The sequence below is a fragment of the Strigops habroptila genome, chromosome 6, assembly GCF_004027225.2.
Source record: "Strigops habroptila isolate Jane chromosome 6, bStrHab1.2.pri, whole genome shotgun sequence".
Lineage (NCBI taxonomy): Eukaryota > Metazoa > Chordata > Aves > Psittaciformes > Psittacidae > Strigops > Strigops habroptila.
In genome coordinates this window covers 35,628,987-35,646,778 of record NC_044282.2, presented here as the reverse complement: position 1 = coordinate 35,646,778, position 17,792 = coordinate 35,628,987, and the positions used below count along the sequence as shown (strand labels likewise).

Below are 17,792 nucleotides of genomic sequence, written 5' to 3'. Positions count from 1 at the left end.
AGCCCCTGGCAGGCAACACACCTCCCTTGAGACTGGATCAGGCCGGCAGATGAGTGCCTCTGTGCCTTTCAAAGTAGAGTCCCCTACTACTATGACCCTCCTCTTTTTCCTGGAGGCACCAGTAGCAATCCTCTTTACTGGTGCATCAGCAGGGTGCTCATTAGGTGTGGTGGGTGCTGCATTCAGTTGCCTCAACACAGGTATTTAGTGCCATCTGACATGCCATGATGTACCTGAGGGATCTGCACAAAACGAGCAGATAAGATAGAACAACTGCAGAAGATTTGTGCCCTTCTGGACACTATAAAGATGAGAAAAGGTATCTCAGGATCTGTGCCATTAGAATGCCATTGACTGTGTAGGATCTTATGCATTTAGCTCACATGGAGCCTGAAGAAATTAAGATTGGAAGGAAATTAACTATACTTAAACAAAGAGAACAAGGGAATGCTGCAAATGTGTCCCATTAAATAAGCCAATTTGGATGACAATTTTTAGGTAGCAAATCCACCCCAAAACCTTTACTGATCTAAACCACAATAATTAAACAGAGAAATGCCTTTACCCTTGCATTAAAATTTGATTCCATTCATGCACTGCAAATGGGTTCTAATTGAATTAAACCTAATAATGAAACTACAGCAACTAAATTTGTGGGGCATATCTCTACCATATAGGTGTGTGGTTTGATTTCCTAAACTGAAGTGACTAGTGCTATTTGAAAGCTATAGAGTACTGGAAAATCCACATGAGGTTTGGAGATACAACGGAAGACTTAAATGAGACCTAAGCTCTTCTGAAGCAGTAGCTGAAGGCCAAATGGTCTACCCATGAGCATCTGAAGTGACAGTACATGCTCATGCTTACGTTTAGCAAATTGAATAGCCTGCTACGTTTGATTTCTTTTCAAAGTGCACACAAGACATACTTTTTCTCTTACTTCAGCAACAAGCAATAGCCATAATACATCATAGACAATCTTGTTATATGCAGTTTTCTATTTTGTATGATTCTGTGCCATAAGTAAAATAATGGAGGATATTATTGTCCTTTGAACATAAAATTCTTAATTTTATTATGCGAATATTTCCTCTTTATTTTTTAAAAACATAGTAGTTGTCCTCTGTTGCTGGCCAAAATGTAAAGCATAATGCTGTATATCTCTGCTTCCATTTAAATCAAAGCCTATAGCAGCTAAATCTACAGCAGAACAGCATTGCGCACTTTCTGGCACACTGGTGAAAGCAAGACATAAAAATAGCTCAAAAGAGCAGCAAGAACCTCTGGAGAGATCGCATACCAGGAGGAAATCTATTTGAACACAAATCCAGTTCCCTCAAGGACTCTGCTTTCAAGGGAACACAGATAATTTGAAAACAGAAAGAAGTTCCTTCTGGGAAATTGTGAGATGGTATTGACAGATGTTACTACATTGACAAAAATTATATGCATTCTACGTCCACACCTCTTTGGCAATGTTTCACTTTTTTGTGAGAGGAAAAAGTGGCCATTACTGGTACATGCATGCTTATATACATACTCTGTGAAGACTTAGCTGCCCTGAAATACAAGGAGAGGAATATAATTTGGCAGTAGGTCACTACAAATTAGAAACAAACAAAACCCAGGGGGGGAAAAAAAAAAAAGAACGCCACAATTTTATAACAAGCCCTCTACAAATCTGGAATTCTAATTATGAAACTATAACAATGAAAAAGAACTTTCCCTATCATATCAAGCTTTCGGTATGGCTATGTCACCAGCTGCCACTCTAGCCTTCCACCTTCTTTCCAAATGTTCTCTAGGTCTTGCTGGTGGTGGCTCTGTGTACCTTATGGATGTGAAGATGACTTTTCATGGCTGCGTAAGTTGCTGAAGCAAGGACTTAGGGTGGATGGTATAGGTGGGCAGATGGGATTGACATGCTTCAATCTTAATTTCTGATATTTCTTTTCCTTGCAGTTTTGGTTTTGTATCTCCTCTAAGACCTTCATATGTGAAAAGAGTGCCATTCTCCTTCCTTGTTCCTCAGAAAGATGAAACACTCTGAATGTCAAGGATTTAACATTCCTGGAAGAATCATGCAAAGTGCCATAATTGGGATGTACTGTAGTGCAACAAATGGAAAGCAATCCCAAATTATATCTTTCAAAGCATTTCCTTCATTTCTGTATTTAAAAGAATATAAATACACTTGTGAGGGGAATGAGGAGAGAACTGCACGCTGCCTCTCAAGGGTGAATTTTTCAAATTTTAGCACAGCCTCACTAGCTTTGTAGTAGCTTCTAGGTTTGTACAGGTTTTCTTGCAGATGAAGATTTGTCTCAGGGCAGCAAAACCAATTACCATATAACTCTCTCTCCAACACAGAGTTAGTAGACTGTTTTTAGCTTGACAGGTATCCAAACACTTTTCCTTGCAGCACACGTAATGACAGGTCTTTGTTGTTTTGAAGAAGAATCATACAGAGGCTCCATTGTGCAAAACTTGTTTTCTTCTTCTTCTCTGTCTTGCTGTCTGCAATGTTTTCAATCAGCGTCTTCAGCTGTTTTAAATCAGCACTTTTGTCTTTTTTAAAAAATATGTAAATACATGTAAATAAATGAACACATGAGGAAGCACATGAGGTGAAGCAAGTATAATTAATCTTGGCAGATACTCCCAAAATCAAAAGTGCTCCTAAGCAAAGGTTTTACAGCTGAGTTACAAAGTGTTTGAAAACAAGATATAGTACAATGGAAGTGTTGACACACAACAGCAATGTGGAACTGCAAATGTACTTCTTTCTTGTATGCCTTACAGTCTGGACACTACGATCCATCTATGCTTAGTGATAAGGCATGAAAGACGATAGACTCATCTTCTGGGCCAGCTGTTCTTTCCACCACTTATTATCCCATAGATCAGCCAGGTGACGAGTTTATATGAAGAACTGACCTAGTTCAACCAATTTTAACGTAAGATCCTTACTAATACACTTTGTTTTGCTTGAAATTAATGTAAGAAGGTCTTACATGAGCAGGCCACCCAGCAGATCTGGAAAGGCAAGAATGAATGAATGCTTGAGTGGCATGAAGAGTGACCAGGGAAGGTGCATTTGAGAGTCAGGAAAACATCCACAGAAATCGCAACTGGAGGCACAGAGAACTGTGTGTATTAAGGAGTGACTGAGCAGGAGAAAAGGATGCACAGGTGCTAGGTAAGGAAAGTCCTAAGGATTTAAAATGGCTCAGAACTTTCTGATGTTGGGCAGCCAGGGGTTTACTCCAGAAAGGGGTTCTTAGATTAAAAACACTATTTTCCACGAAACAGAACTCACCTATTTTTGCTCCACCAGCCATGTTAATATATTAAGGCAATCAAGCTCTTCTCTTCACTATTTGTTCTCTGCTAGGTAGGCTTCTCAGTGAGTTTTTAAAAAATGTCTTTCTTACCCATCTAGTCCTTTCCATGCATTTTGTCATAAGTCTGGATGCCAGTGACTTCAGTGGAGCAGAACCAGACCATGGAATTTCTTCAGAAAGTTCCCCAGGAAGTGGCAACACATAATTTTAATATTTTAGTTTTGATTTTATTAAAGTAAGATTAAAATTCTCTGTGTAACTAAATGAACCCTTTAGCAGTTTTCTTTCTTTCCTTCCTTCTAATAAGGTGGTAGGCTCCTGGAGACGTCTGTTATCAAGCCACTAAGCTACCATAATTATAAGTCTAGAGATCAATCCATGTTGTAGTCTAAAAAAAAATATATATATACTTACTAAACAGTAGAGCCACTTTCGACGCACTTCCCACCATTTCTGCATTTTATTAAACTGCATGGGGAATCTTTACATTGTCCGACATTGCGACCAGAATTGGGGTGACCTTCTGGAGTTCCTGGTGATTTAAACTCTTGATTCATGCTGGTGCGAACTTGAACATCAAAAATGCAACCTCAAAAGTCAAACGAAAAAATAAATGAAGCTTAAACCAGATACAGGAAGTCAAAAGAAACCAAACAGGATGGTGGACTAAGGAGTGACTAGGTGCAATTTTGTGTTTACATATGCATGCTCTTCCAGGAATGCATCTATATCAGATAAAAGTAGTAAAAAAAACCCCAAACAAAACACAATAGAAAAAACAACAACAAAAAAAGGAGAACAGATATCAGGAAGTATGTTTAATGTAAAATATGCAAGAATATAGAGAACACTGACTAATACAATGGAGGCAGGGAATGCGGACTTGAAACTCCTTAGGCTGAAAAGGACCCCTTTAGGGAAAGACAGAAATTGTCCCCTTCTTAAGAGAATGCTTCAGTCCCTACTACATACAGATCATGCCGCACATGATCACGTTTTAAAGTAGGCATATGCTGCCCCTTTAGATCCTTAATCTCAGAAAACAGTTCTAAAGTTTAGTGTATACTGTTAAGGTAAGCACTTCCAGGGCCTGTTACTTGGTCCTGCAGGCAAGTGACCTGGTAGTAGTTACGATCATATTACCAAACTTTTAGAACACTATAGCTGCACCCAGGCTACTAATTGGAAATGGTCCCTACATTATGTAAAGTCCCTAAATACACCAAAGAATTGTTTGGAAAAAAGATAGTTGTCACAGACCAAATACTTGTCAGGGACCATTGTAAGAATTTATTTGCAGAGATGATTGAGTGCCAGTGCCTGGATCTATGCCCTGACATTCTTTTGATTTCGTAATATATTGGTCTCCCAAGTGAAAAGGGAAGCCCTTCAGACTGAAGCAGAGGTGTTCCTTACACGCTACCTCCAGGCAGCTTCTGCTTAGCCTCTGGGTAAAGACTTTGGAGAGTACTTGCTCTTCATAGAGACTGCAGAGGGTGGTTAGCTTTATGGGTCTAACCTAATTTCTCAGTATTTCCAACCCATGTTTCCAGATCCACATGCTCATTTATGTACATGTACTTCAGCAAAGCTGAAGATTATGCCATATAGTTTATAATTTTGGATCAAACCCCAAATAACTTTTCAAAATATACCTGAATATCCAACTGATTTAAAGCCACATTTAAAGGTAGTCTTAAGCGCTTTTGAAATGCCACCTACATCTATACATAAATATATACAATTTCAAACTAAAAATCACTTTAGTTAAATCAGTACAGTAATGTATTTGGAAATACCAATACCTTTCTAAGTCTGATTTATACAATTTAGCTGTGAATTCCCATAGTGCCTCAAATAATGAGAAAGTAGGTATTCAGCAATGTATGCCAGAGGTTCGTTGCTTAATATTAAAACCAAGGAAAGGATATGATATGGAGACTGCAAGTAATCATCACACTGGTTTTTTAGAAAGTTTGTGCATGATTCACTGAGGTCACATAAGAAAAAGCCTTGCACCTGAAAGACATAATGAATGTCACATAATTTGTTTTGAACAAAATAGAAATAATATTTACAGCAAGATAACTATTTTAACTACAGTTGGAACAATGTTACTAAAAGTAGCTTTCGTAGGCTTTTTCCATATTACACACATTTTGTGGTTCTGTTTATACGGACAGATAACTCATTAAGCAATTTAAAATAACCTAGTTTGACGATTATTTGCAATCTTCATATTATTGCTCCTCTGCTTTTAACAGTGCTGGTTTTAGGTCTCTCTATGCTCACTAAATCCTAACTAACGTTTCATCTGCTTATCAGTAGCAGATAAAGCATGTTCTGTTCTCCTGAGTCTTGCTGGAGCGCTAAGAAATAGCAGCCCAGAGCTCTTTGTAAACAATGGAAAGCACAGTGAGTACCCAAGAACTGGTAAGGTCATCATGGAAAATAAACTGGCATTTGTGTTGATGACTAGTTTAACTGTACCAGCAGAACATCTAGGTTAGGAACAGTTCTTGAGCACTTGTAAACAAAGCATATAGTAGGTACAAGAGTATTTTGGCCCAGCTTTGTGAGTTTAACTGTTTTTCTTTCATTTAATTTTCTTATTTCTTCTAGTTCTTAGTCAGTGAGATGCAGATGGAGGACTCAGAGAAGCAATGTGAGCCTGTTGTATCAAGCACTATAAAACCTTCTGCAGAGGGATCAGCTGATGAATGTGCTTTCTTTCTGACCTGAATTCCCTCTGCTCTGCCTGTTCTGGGCCTCTTTTAATGAGAGACTGCCAACTATTCTGAATAGTGGAGAGGTTTTCTGACACAGCCAAGTCTGTAAGAGGAACTCAAAAGAGGTTTCTGAATTTGTGAGTTAAACTTGGTTTGATCCTGAAGATCAGAGTTTGATGCAAGTAAGCTGAAACACAAGACAGTGTACTCACAGAGGATATACTACCTTTTTATTTGCAATCCTTTGTCTAGTGACTCTTTAGATCACACTTAGAGCTTTCTACCAATTACTTTTTTTTTCACTCTCAATTTAATCTATGGCTTTCACCCCAGGCTAGCAGATCTCTCAAACCACCAAACAGCTACTAATAATGGATCAAGGAAACTTCAGAGATTATAATAAAAAACACAACTTCATTACTCAGCCTTAGGTTGTTGGGTTTTTTTCTGATATATTCTTATCACATAAAGAATTTTTTGCAAAAATTTCTCATTAGTGTCCCTTACCTGATTGCAAGCACTTGACACTAATTTGACTAAAAAATACAGAAGGCAGGCATTTAGTACATCAAGATGTACTAAAAATGCAGCAAGAGAACTTATAGAAATAGACACACAAAAATTTACATGTTTCTAAAATTCTACCTGTCCTGAAGTGCTTTGTTTTTCCCCTGTTTTTCTTCACGGTTTATGAGTAGTGTGTTTGTCTAAGAGAGAAGGCCCCCACAGTGACCACCCAGTGCTGCTCTGAGCTGTGAGCCAAACACCTAGAGGTCCTGTATGAATCATACCAAACTGCGATGCAAGAGGCAACTCTGATTAAAAACTGCTTCAGAAGTCACTTTCCTTCTGTGACATCTGTGATGCAGGAACATAAAGAAAAGCAGTCTTTGCCCTGGCAGGCTTGCAATCTATTCCATTTTATTATGAACATAAACTTTGACCACAAGGCTATATTTGTATCTATTTGGAACTCAACTGAGTTGTGGGTTTACTTTAAAAAGTGACTTCAGTAGCTGGAATTTCATTTACTTCTTTGCAAAATCATTTATGTGAAAAGGTGGCTCTTCCAGTGCAAAAAAGGTTCCTCAACAGTTCAGCTTTATGGTAAGAACTTCTTTTGCCTTTTACTCCTTCATTTAATACTATTTGCTGTCAAACAACAGATTGCTTCTATAGCCATACTTAATCCTGTTTATGAACAAGACTACAGGATCAAACAGTTACTCCTGCCTTTCTGTTCTTCACTTCTTTCTAGCCAGACACTGCATTCTGCCATCATGGATGGCATGTTTCATGCCTCATGATATTTTATGCCTTGGCATTAAACATCAGAAGTTTCTCTCTTTTTCTCCCTGCCACTTGATTTCTCTCTGCCTGTTTCAGAGAAGTAGTCTTGAAATTGAGCTGTAACTTCTGGCTTTTTCCAAATAATTGTCTATCTCATTTTGTGTAGGCAAGTCATAGTGTTGAGTTGTGCAGACCTCAACATAAGGCAGTTGCTTTTATATTGCATTTCAGATTGTCCATAATGAGCAGTCTGAGTCTCTTTGGCCACAAGACTTGCAACTACCTAAAACCCATGCTGACTTTTTAGAGCAGAGGCAGTATGCTCTGCTACACAGCTCAGAAAACTCTCACAGGTCCCTTAATTACACTGTTACAGGTCAATGAGGAAAAGCTGGACACTTAAGTAAACTATACTACCATGTTAACATTACAAAAGGCTCACCTAAGCCCACAAAGAGCTACAAATTCAGATGAAGCTCAAAGATGAGAGCACCTAAAACTCCACATGAATTTGGCTGCTGCATCTGAGCTCTACCTTTACATGCTAATGTTGGAGGTGACCGACAGGAATCTGGTGCTTCACTGTAACCTAAACATTTTGCCAGTTTTACAGGTTCCTCATGTTGCAACTGTATTGTGATGGCCAAATTTCTACAAATGCAGTTTCTCACAGAGACTGAAGGAAGTTTTCTAAATCACTCAAGGTACCCTCAAGTATTCTTCAGCTTATCAAAACAATCTGTAGGTGCTGATGCACAAATTTCCTAAACTTAAAATACCCAATCTTTTGATTATTAAATTACAGATTGTTAAGGACATTTCTTTTCAGTTTCCTCCTCCCCCATAGAAATTCCTTGAACAACAACTGCTAAAGGCATGCAGGTAGGAGAGGAAATGGTCTAAAACAGTAGCAGTATGCAGTAAAAATCCTAAATGATTGCACACTGACACTGGGGACAGTTAGTCTGCAGCAGCAAGGCTGACCTCAATGTTTCTTGATCCAACAGTGATTGCTTACAAAAGGAGAGGTACACTCTGGTATTAGAAGCAAAATGGATTTAATAAATCATGTCTTTAAAAGCAGCCAACAGCAGCTTTCCAAAAGTCTGAGTGGTTTAATCAACAATGTGCTAGATAAATTAATCTTGACTGTCACTTTCAGAGTTTTTCTGTGGCCTCCCTATAGCTGCAGATTGGGTGAAGTAAAATGCTTTTATGCTAGTGGTATTGCAGTTCCCATTCTGAAGAAGGGCTATGGAGGTTTGTTTCTGATCATGAGGATCCTGAGAGCTGAAACTGGGGAGATTATTTCTGAGATAGAAGAACAAATGAGGTGCTGACCACATATGAAAATGTCATAGGAAATTGGTCATGGGGAAGTGTAGCTCCCTTGAAAGTCAAAATGCTTTGGAGAATAGACACAAGCTACTGCTGGGAACTGGAGCATGGAATGAATTAGCAAATATAGTAGACTTCATGCAATGAATGGTAGGGACAAAAAGAAAACTATTTATATTCTACACATTTGATAAAATTTTGAGTAGAGACTGCTTTGTAAACAGTAAGAAAAATCAAAAAATAGGGTGCTAACTAACAGTACATGAACTTTGAAATATTTTTTATTTTTTGGAAGAATTTTCATCCTGCATTTGTAGAAATTTGGTCATTACAATACAGTGGCAACATGAGGAACCTGTAAAATTGGCAAAATGTTTGCAGTTAAAGTGAAGCACCAGATTCCTGTTGGTTACCCCTAACATTAGCATGTCTATTAAAAAAGCTAGAAGTACTTCAGAAATAATGACAGTATTAAAATACTTTTGTAGACATTATGTTTTATGATAGGCCAATTTGCAAGCTGTTAAGAAGCTATGAAAATTGTAGCTATTCAACCCATACTTCCTGAAAAGATGGCGACAGATGATATGTTAATTCATATGTCTTTTTGAGTGAAAAGTTAATTACAGGATAAGAAATTGATGTTGAGGAAGTTTCTGTGTAAGAACAAAAAGTAAGGTGATGGCTGGAAAAGAAGCAGTTACATGGTCTTAGTGGAAATGGAGTGTAGTAGTGTATGAAAGTGAATTTTATTTCTATGCTTGCCTTTCACAATGTGCCCCCAATTTTATAATTGAGAACTTCAACTTTGCTCTGTTAGAGCAAAATGTTTTCTTTTCATTTAAAAGGCTTTCCAGTGCTGAAAATAAATTGAAGTTTACCTCACAAATATTAAGCACATTATTTCTATGGAAGTAAGAAATGCAAATAAAGAAGTGTTATGAACAAGTCCTCTGCTTCCTTGCTAATCTGTTAGGAGTTGAATTAAGATTTTTACAGAGCTTCAACTATCAGTTTTGTGGTAGGAATAATTATTTGTTAGATAAATAGCTGAAATACAGCTAACAGGAATTACTTAGGTCCTGTCTAGAGACTTAGCTCATGATGTCAGGGAAAAAAAACAGATTTCACGATGTTTCATGAGAAAGAATCTTTCAGCATGAAAACTATTACCTAAACCAGCACTGCCAGTAACAATGGTCAGAGCTAGCTAGAAGAAGAATCTAAGCTACTTTGCTGCAGAGAAAGGAAGTCCTTTTGGAGTGATGATGCAGAAACAGATAAGACAGATAAGAAAAAATGATATCATGGTGTCGTGGTTTAAACATGGCAAATTTCCATTTTTATCAGAAATGCAAAGTATTAAAAATATTTAGCTAAGCCTCTCTTTGCATAATGTTTCTTAGTTATCATAGTGAAATAATGAAAAAGCCGCAGGAATTTGCTTGGCTGAGCAAGGACATCCTGGTTTGTTTCCTTATAAGGAAGAGATTTTAGATCTTCATTTCACAGGCAACTGAAACAATTTAATGCATGTTTTAAAAGGAATTGAAAACAGTATATAATTTTTACCTTGAAAGCCGTTCTTAAATCTGGATCCCTTTGGCAGGAGTTCTGGAGCATACTCACGATAGCCTCCTAAATAAAATTGACTGAAAACATTGAGTCCAACCAGTCTCCCAGGAGAAGTGACAGTTTTATTCTTCTGATCATCCACCTTTCAATGAAACATTCATATTTGTTACAACAAAGGAATTTACCTTATTTAGGAACTCTCAATGAAGATGGTCCTCTAAACTTAACAGGGAAACAAAAAAGTAATTTTTAAACTTTCCATATAAAATGTGAATAAAAAGAACATATTCATCTAATAGCTACCTTCTAAAGGAAATAATTCCTTACCTTTAGCCAGCCTTTTTTGAGATATCTACCAAGATGGATAACATGAATATTGAGTGTCAAATCAAGTGGTTTACTAATGATTGTTGCTGTGCCAGAACCTAGATTGTAACTATATACTACTCTGCCATTACGGAGGCCTAACTCCAAGAAATCATCTCCATTGAGACCTGAAAAGACAAAAATAGAATTACTGCTTATTCCAGGATTTACTGAATACTGATGCATAAAATATTCTCCAAATGCACTGAAAATACATCAGTTTAGGAAAACTTTAGCCAGGAATGTTTTACATTTTGTATATATATGTAATACTCTCTGTTTAACTTGTAATACTATTTCCAGAATTCTTGTAGATTTAAAATAGAAACTGCAGAGATGTTGAATATATAGGCTTTTGAATAACTTTTTTTCACGCTATGGTAGGTCAGACATCCAAAAAACCTGTTGTGTCTGTTGGATTTAGCAGTCATTGCTGTTCCTTCCCCCTGCAACATGAATAAATTCTTAACTTTCTCCAAAATCTTAAAAAAAAGCAAATTGAAATCCCAAGTTGTACGTGAGAATAGCCAATGACTTAATTCTATTCCAGTATGCTTTCAGCTTTCATGGTAGGTACTTCAACAGAATAAAAACTTGAGGGCACCTGCTGCAGTGAGGTAAGGGACCAACATGGATATGCACCTGAAGCTCTAGAAGGTTCTGTCAAGCTTGGACAGTTGCCCTTGATCCAAGAGTGTCTGGAGACTTTATTGCAGCTGCCCCTGCCTAGACTATTTGTTACTAAAGTTTCTCTGGTCAGAAAAGCCATAGGATTTAATTCTCTGAAGTCTTCTTAAACTTTCAGGTTAGAACTCACTAATTTGCAAATATGCAGTAAATAGCTTAAAATCTTTACATTTACGACTACATGCTGTAAGTGTAGTCTGTGCTTTTCAGGTACCATAGTATAAAATCACATTTGAAAGATTTAAAGTCTAAAAAAAAAAAAAACCTTTGAGCAAGAATTAAATTCTTGGACCCATCCCTAGCCACCCAGGTAAATAGATTTTTAGACTGGCATCTTTGAAGAGAATTCAATCCCTCTTCTCATATAGGTAAGAGTGAAACGACCATTAGATCACGTTAAAGAAAACATGATCAACTGGTTTCTTTTTACAACCCTATCCTTTCTTTTGCACACACTCTTAGTATGGTAAAAGAACTGGGGTACAATGGTAAAAGGAAAGAAAGTTTCCAATCTTGGATTAGCATGTTCTGAATTGAAATTCAAAGCCATCAGTTTCTTTTTACAACTCTCCCGTGAATTCAAGCAATTTGGTGCTTAATTTCTGTAAACTTAAATCTGGTGCTTAATTTCTGTAAACTTAAATCTGGTGCTTAATGCCTGTAAACTGTGATCTATTTGATATTTTCTTGTTTTCGTAAGACTATTTCATTTTGTATTTGTTTTAGTGAAGGTCTCTTCCTATGTGTTCTTGCATTGTCATACGGTGGCTCTCATTTCAAATACGCGTCTTGATGCCCCTGCTCCAAGTGCATAGGGAATTTGCTTCATTTGCAAAAGATAAAGTGGGCTTTTCCCCACACGAAGCAATGATACTTATATCTCATCCTCCCACTGAAGTTCTACAAACTGCTGTTTCAAGTCCAAAATTGCCATATTCCACTTATCTCACATTCCTTAAATGAGCATGCTGCACTAGCAATGCAGGGGTACAACAACACAGTACTCTGCTTTTTATATCAAACAGAACTTTGATTTTTCTATACAGTTACTATTTTGATACACCATGAATTATACAAAAAGAAAAGCTTATTCCAAAGAATTTGAATACACAGCCTCTATAGAAAATGTCCAATTATATTCAGCTGAATACAACACAAACGCTGTTCATTTTTATTACAATGATTTGTTCATGACTGAATGAAACCTCATTGCCTTCAGTTACACTGGTACACTTCACACACCAGTGAAGAACTTCCAAACTGAAAATAACAATTTTTTTAAATTATTACCAAAGTTTCTGTTTTCAGCAGTGTCCGCAATGTACTTACATGTTTTGGCCTGCAAAACTAGGGGAGGCACATTAAAGACAAAGTGTTATTTAAAATGCTGTCTGGATTTTTAAAAAGCTTTCTTGGAAATGAAGTGCATAAAAGAAATGCAACAGTGTCAGTGTTCCACAAAATCGACCTGATGGTGAAGGTAAGGTTAATTAGTAGTCTCCATAAACTAGACAGCTTTCCACTGTTTTGTTGGTTTTGATTTTTTCGACTTACTTCTTGTCTATACCAAGAATGGAAAGGAAAACACTCTTGAGTAAGCTTTAAAGAAAGAAGGACATCTTAAATTCACATTCTTTTTGTTGATTTCTGACTCACTTATTTTGGGATTCAAACCAGTTGATTTTTACTTATGCATTAGTCTTACAAAGGCATAATTTTATTAACTTAGTTTTTCTTACACTAATATAACTGCAAATACAATCAGATCCAAAATGTTTTAACATTTTATACTTTCAAGGTTGTAAGTTAAGTGACTTCAATACCTTAGCTATGAAAACCAATGGTGATTATTTGGTAGAGTATACACTAATAGGTGGACATCAGGGAGAAAATATTTCCTGCTTTTTCTGCTTTTGTATCTGTTATGAGTTCTAGATTATTTGTTACTGAAGTTTCTCTGTCAGAACAGCTTTAATTCCCTGAAGTTTTCTTAAACTTTCAGTTTAGAACTAATTTATTTGAAAATATGAAGTAAATAATTGCTTTAAAATTAGGACTACATTGCTTTAAAATTAGGACTACATGTGCTTTAAAATTAGGACTACATCGGCAGAAGTCCTTCAAAAGAAAGGTTTGGGGTTTTTTTGGGGGGAGACACACACAAACCAGCACAATACCTTTTCATTTCAAGAGGGCAGCAAACAGAACTTGGAATTATCTGTTTTAAACTATTTTTTACTGTCCTATATATAAACCCTGCAGCTGTTGAAAGAGCACACTTTTATACATAACAATTTTAAGTGTCCTGCACCACATGACTATAGTAAATATCATTTAAAAATAATTTACACTGAGAACAAATGTTTGGTATGTATAAACAATCTCAGGCAGATTTGCTTTTGCTTTTACATTATTACTCCCACTTATAGAATAACTACCATTTACATAAGCTTAATGTTACATAAGCCTAACATAACAACTATTTAAATAAGCTTAACATATGTTAAGGCCCAACTTCACTTCTTTACTCCAGACTCCTCTTCCCCACCCCTAACACCAAGTGGGGCATGGGGATGAGGGTCTGTGGTCGGTACATGGTTGTTTCTCCCTGCTGCTCCTTCTTCCCTGCACCTTTACTCTGCTCAAGAGTGGTGTTAGTCTGATGACTCTGGGAGGTTTGGTTTTAAGTGAGATATTAGAACAAGAATGACTTTCGATTTATAAGCTTTGTGGGTGTAAAAGGAAGATCTTATACATTTCTGTATAAGACAACATTTGATAGTAATTCACCACAGGTTATCCATGACATCAGTGTCTGTGGTTTAGGCAGATATGGTGGTGGAGGGGACTCCGGTAGGGGACTGCAAAAGAATGCTCTCTATAAGAAATGGGATGAAGTGGAGAAAGGGGAAAATGAAAACAGAACATTAAAAATACTTCCTTACGGCAAGATCAGAGGCTGTGTAAAACCTCATGCTCCTCATGGTGAGAGCATTATTGTCAGAAAAACAGCATCTCCTCTCGGTCAAATAAAGTTCAGTTGGTAAGAAATACTGCTTTCTAGTAATTAAAACAGGGGTTACTCAGTCTCTCCAACCATTTAAAATAAGAAGAAAATAAATAAAACTGCAATTTACCAGGCATCTTATTGTTTTTCAACCTTGCCCACTGCTGGTGCTCTGCTGCCTACCCATCATTTGACATGAAGCTGCAGAAATGCATTACTACTCTATGTTTTGTGAACACTCTATGGCAGTGTTCACAAAAATTTACATGCAAAATAATAAAAATCCAGGTTTCTGCCAGACAACTACATAATAAGCTCAGAATGCTAGTATTCTGGTTGATAAAAATGACACCAGTAAGAATTGTTTTTTACTCTGTTCAGCTACGTATGTTTGCAAGACCTACATTTCACAACTTTGACACTACGGGGTACACCCTGCAGGCAGGCCTTTTTGAGACAAACTTCAGTGCAATGTATTGCTAAAATCTTAGTACAGATATAAGTAGATTTATATAACCTTCTTCTTATCTGTGTTAATCACACCAAGTTGAATACTTTGCTACATAGACTGTAGCACAACTTACTGATAGCTAGTTTGGGTTAACCTGCATTGAGTGACTTCAGTGGTTAGGGTCTGCTATTTTATATAACTGACACAGAGTCCAATTCTGTCTGCACAGGGTTGGATTTCAGTGTTGAGAGTCCTGTGGGCCCTGGAAGTGCAGCCTGTGACAACAGCAGCACTTCATGGTTACTCCTGCAGCTGTCATTTGAGACCACAGGAAGAAGAAATGGTAGGGTGACTGCAGCATGTTTGGACGGATGGATGGATTGATTTTCCAATAAAGCAAGTATCAGTGGAAGAAGATTTGAGGCAGCATCTCTCAAAACTGCACACCAAACAAATGTAATCCATAATGAAATTTATGCTTATGCTTGAAAAAAGAACTTTAATCTTCTATTTTCCATTTATTTTGTTCAGAAATATGCTACCTCAAGCATCAGATTACTGCTGACTTTAATTACTGGAAGAAGTTATACCTCTTAATGAAAAGAAACACTTACATAGCCTGATTGTTTACTGTGTGTTTACAAAACAGTATGGTAGCAAAGAGATTTTCCTCTTAATTATATCCTAAAAAGAATCAAGGAAAAACTCTGTATGTTTTTATACTACTTGTTTAATGAATTTTTCAAAGCCTGTAAGGATAGGTAATAAAAATAAAGCTTACCTTGGCCTTTCTGTCCAGTGAAAAAAATCAGGTTATCTTGTAAAGCTGAGTGGTGATTTGCCAACTGAAATTTCAAGCGGAATTCATAGTAGAAGGTGATATTTGGGATTGTAGAATAAGCCAGGAATGAGGTATAGCCAAAGACATCTGTGCCACTGAAACTCGGTTGACTAATATTAATAGCTGGATTAAAAAAAGAAATTCAGTGTTAGGGCAAATTCTTTAACACATTTATTTGCAAGTTCTATTCAATAGCCCGTTTTAGAACATAAAAACTAACAAATAATACTAACAATTCGGTATGTTGTAATATTTTACACACATGCAGATGTAGTTTGGCTTTCCTCTGAGTGTAATCTTTTTATTTTTCAGCTTTTGTGAACAAGTTTATTTTACAAGTGAATTATTTGCAACTACTGCCATCTCCTGGATTCTAGGTAACATTGTTACAAATAGAAGTACGCTGCAATATTTACTCAAAACTCAGGTAGACAAAAGAAACCAGACATTTTTCCATTAAAAGAAATGCCATCTCTGAGAGATGTGTCCCAATGGCTCTAATTATGAGCCTGCAAAACACACTACTATTAACATTGTGCCTAAACCGCACACCACTCTGCCAGAGAACTGAAGCCTTTTATCGACTTTTTGTCCTTGATTTTGTTCTGTGTCTCTCTGTCAGTCCTATGCCATTCATCATTGTCCTCTTCTGCATTCCCAGTACTGAAAAAGTAATAAGGTATGATATGTCTCATTGCCTCACAAACAAATAATGACAAATTATCATGTTATATAAATACATTAATATGGTTGGCTACCTACTTCCCTAACATTGTATATCTTATCAGAGGTGAGCACAGAAGTGGGAGGTAAAAAAAATGGACTATAGTTTGAAAACAATCTTAACAAAGAGAAGAAAATAAAGTGACAAAGAAGAAAGAGAATAATAGTTTCATTATCTTTGAGTTTTCTGTTATGAATTAATGTTCCTTTCAGTGTTCACAGCCAATGCATCTTGAATCACAGCTTTACAATACATTGTAAAAACCAAGACAGATGAAAGGGATAGAAAGAGATGAAGACTTCAGGCTACAGAATTACAATTGGATAATCCATTTTTTTATATTATCATTGACTAACCGTGAACAATTATCAGCTCTGTGTCTGGCTTCAGGATCAGCAGCCATATACACAGTACGATACAATACGAGTCCTCCTAAACACCAGCTCACATATTTGCAAAGAAAATGTTTAAAAAGGAATGGAAATTACTACCAAGCATTTTATTTTCCAGTCTTCCAAGCTGTGGTGGGCTGCAGTCAGTCCATCACACGTTGGATACGTCGGTGCTTCCTCCTAAGGGAGAGAATTCCTCACACTCTTCCTCTGCTCTAGCATAGTGTTCCTCTCACAGGAGACAGTTCTCTGTGAACTTCTCCAACATAAATAAGTCCTTCCCATTTGAACTGGATTGGCCCTAGAATTGAAGCCGGAGGAACACTTTTGGTGACCAGTTGCTGGCCAGGTGTAGCCCATTCACTACAACCGTTTGAGCTCTGCCCTTCAGCCAGTTCTTGACCCAGAGCACCATGTACCTGCTCATCCCACACTTGGACAACATCTTCAGACAGATGCTGTGAGGAACAATATCAAAAGCCTTAATAAAAATCTTCCCTCATGCCCTATTTTTTGGATTTGAATAACATTCCAGTCAGCAAAGACCTCCACAGGCTCCCAAGACCTTTAGTAGATGATCAAGAGAGGCTCTGCCGTAACATTCGCTAGTTCCTTCTGAATTCTGGGATGAATACCATCAGACACCATGGACTTGTGAGCATTTAGCTGAAATAACTGGTCTCTTACAATTTCAATGTCCACAAATGGAAAATCTCTGTTCCCACACTTGTTGTCCTCCGACTCAGGGGACTGGGCAGCCCAAGGTCTGTCAGTCTGTCAGTCTTATTAAAAACTGAGGCAAAAAATATATTGAATGTCTATGCTTTTTCTTCATCCCTATTAGTCAGATGACCATCTTCAACTAGTATCAGTCCAAAGTTTTCTTTAGACCTACTCTTGCTAGTAACATACTCAAAAAAGCGCCCTTCTTGTTATCTGATACAACACTAGGCAGTTTCAACTAATTGAGCTTTGGCCTTTTGTGCCTGCTCCCTGCATAAATGAATCACAGCTCTGCACTCTTCCTGAGAAGCCCGACCTCACTTCC

General features: G+C 37.2%; 1 protein-coding gene across 1 annotated transcript in view; it reads right to left on the bottom strand.

Moving 5' to 3' along the window:
* The window catches only part of EYS (eyes shut homolog), a 797,046-nt gene that overhangs the window by 33,501 nt on the left and 745,753 nt on the right, over positions 1 to 17,792 (bottom strand). Inside the window, exons 41-44 of the mRNA XM_030490420.1 lie at positions 15,569 to 15,751; positions 10,604 to 10,770; positions 10,274 to 10,418; positions 3,759 to 3,933 (exon numbers count right to left, since the gene is read on the bottom strand). Coding sequence (XP_030346280.1) covers positions 3,759 to 3,933; positions 10,274 to 10,418; positions 10,604 to 10,770; positions 15,569 to 15,751 — 670 coding nt within the window. The remainder of the gene's footprint in view (positions 1 to 3,758; positions 3,934 to 10,273; positions 10,419 to 10,603; positions 10,771 to 15,568; positions 15,752 to 17,792) is intronic.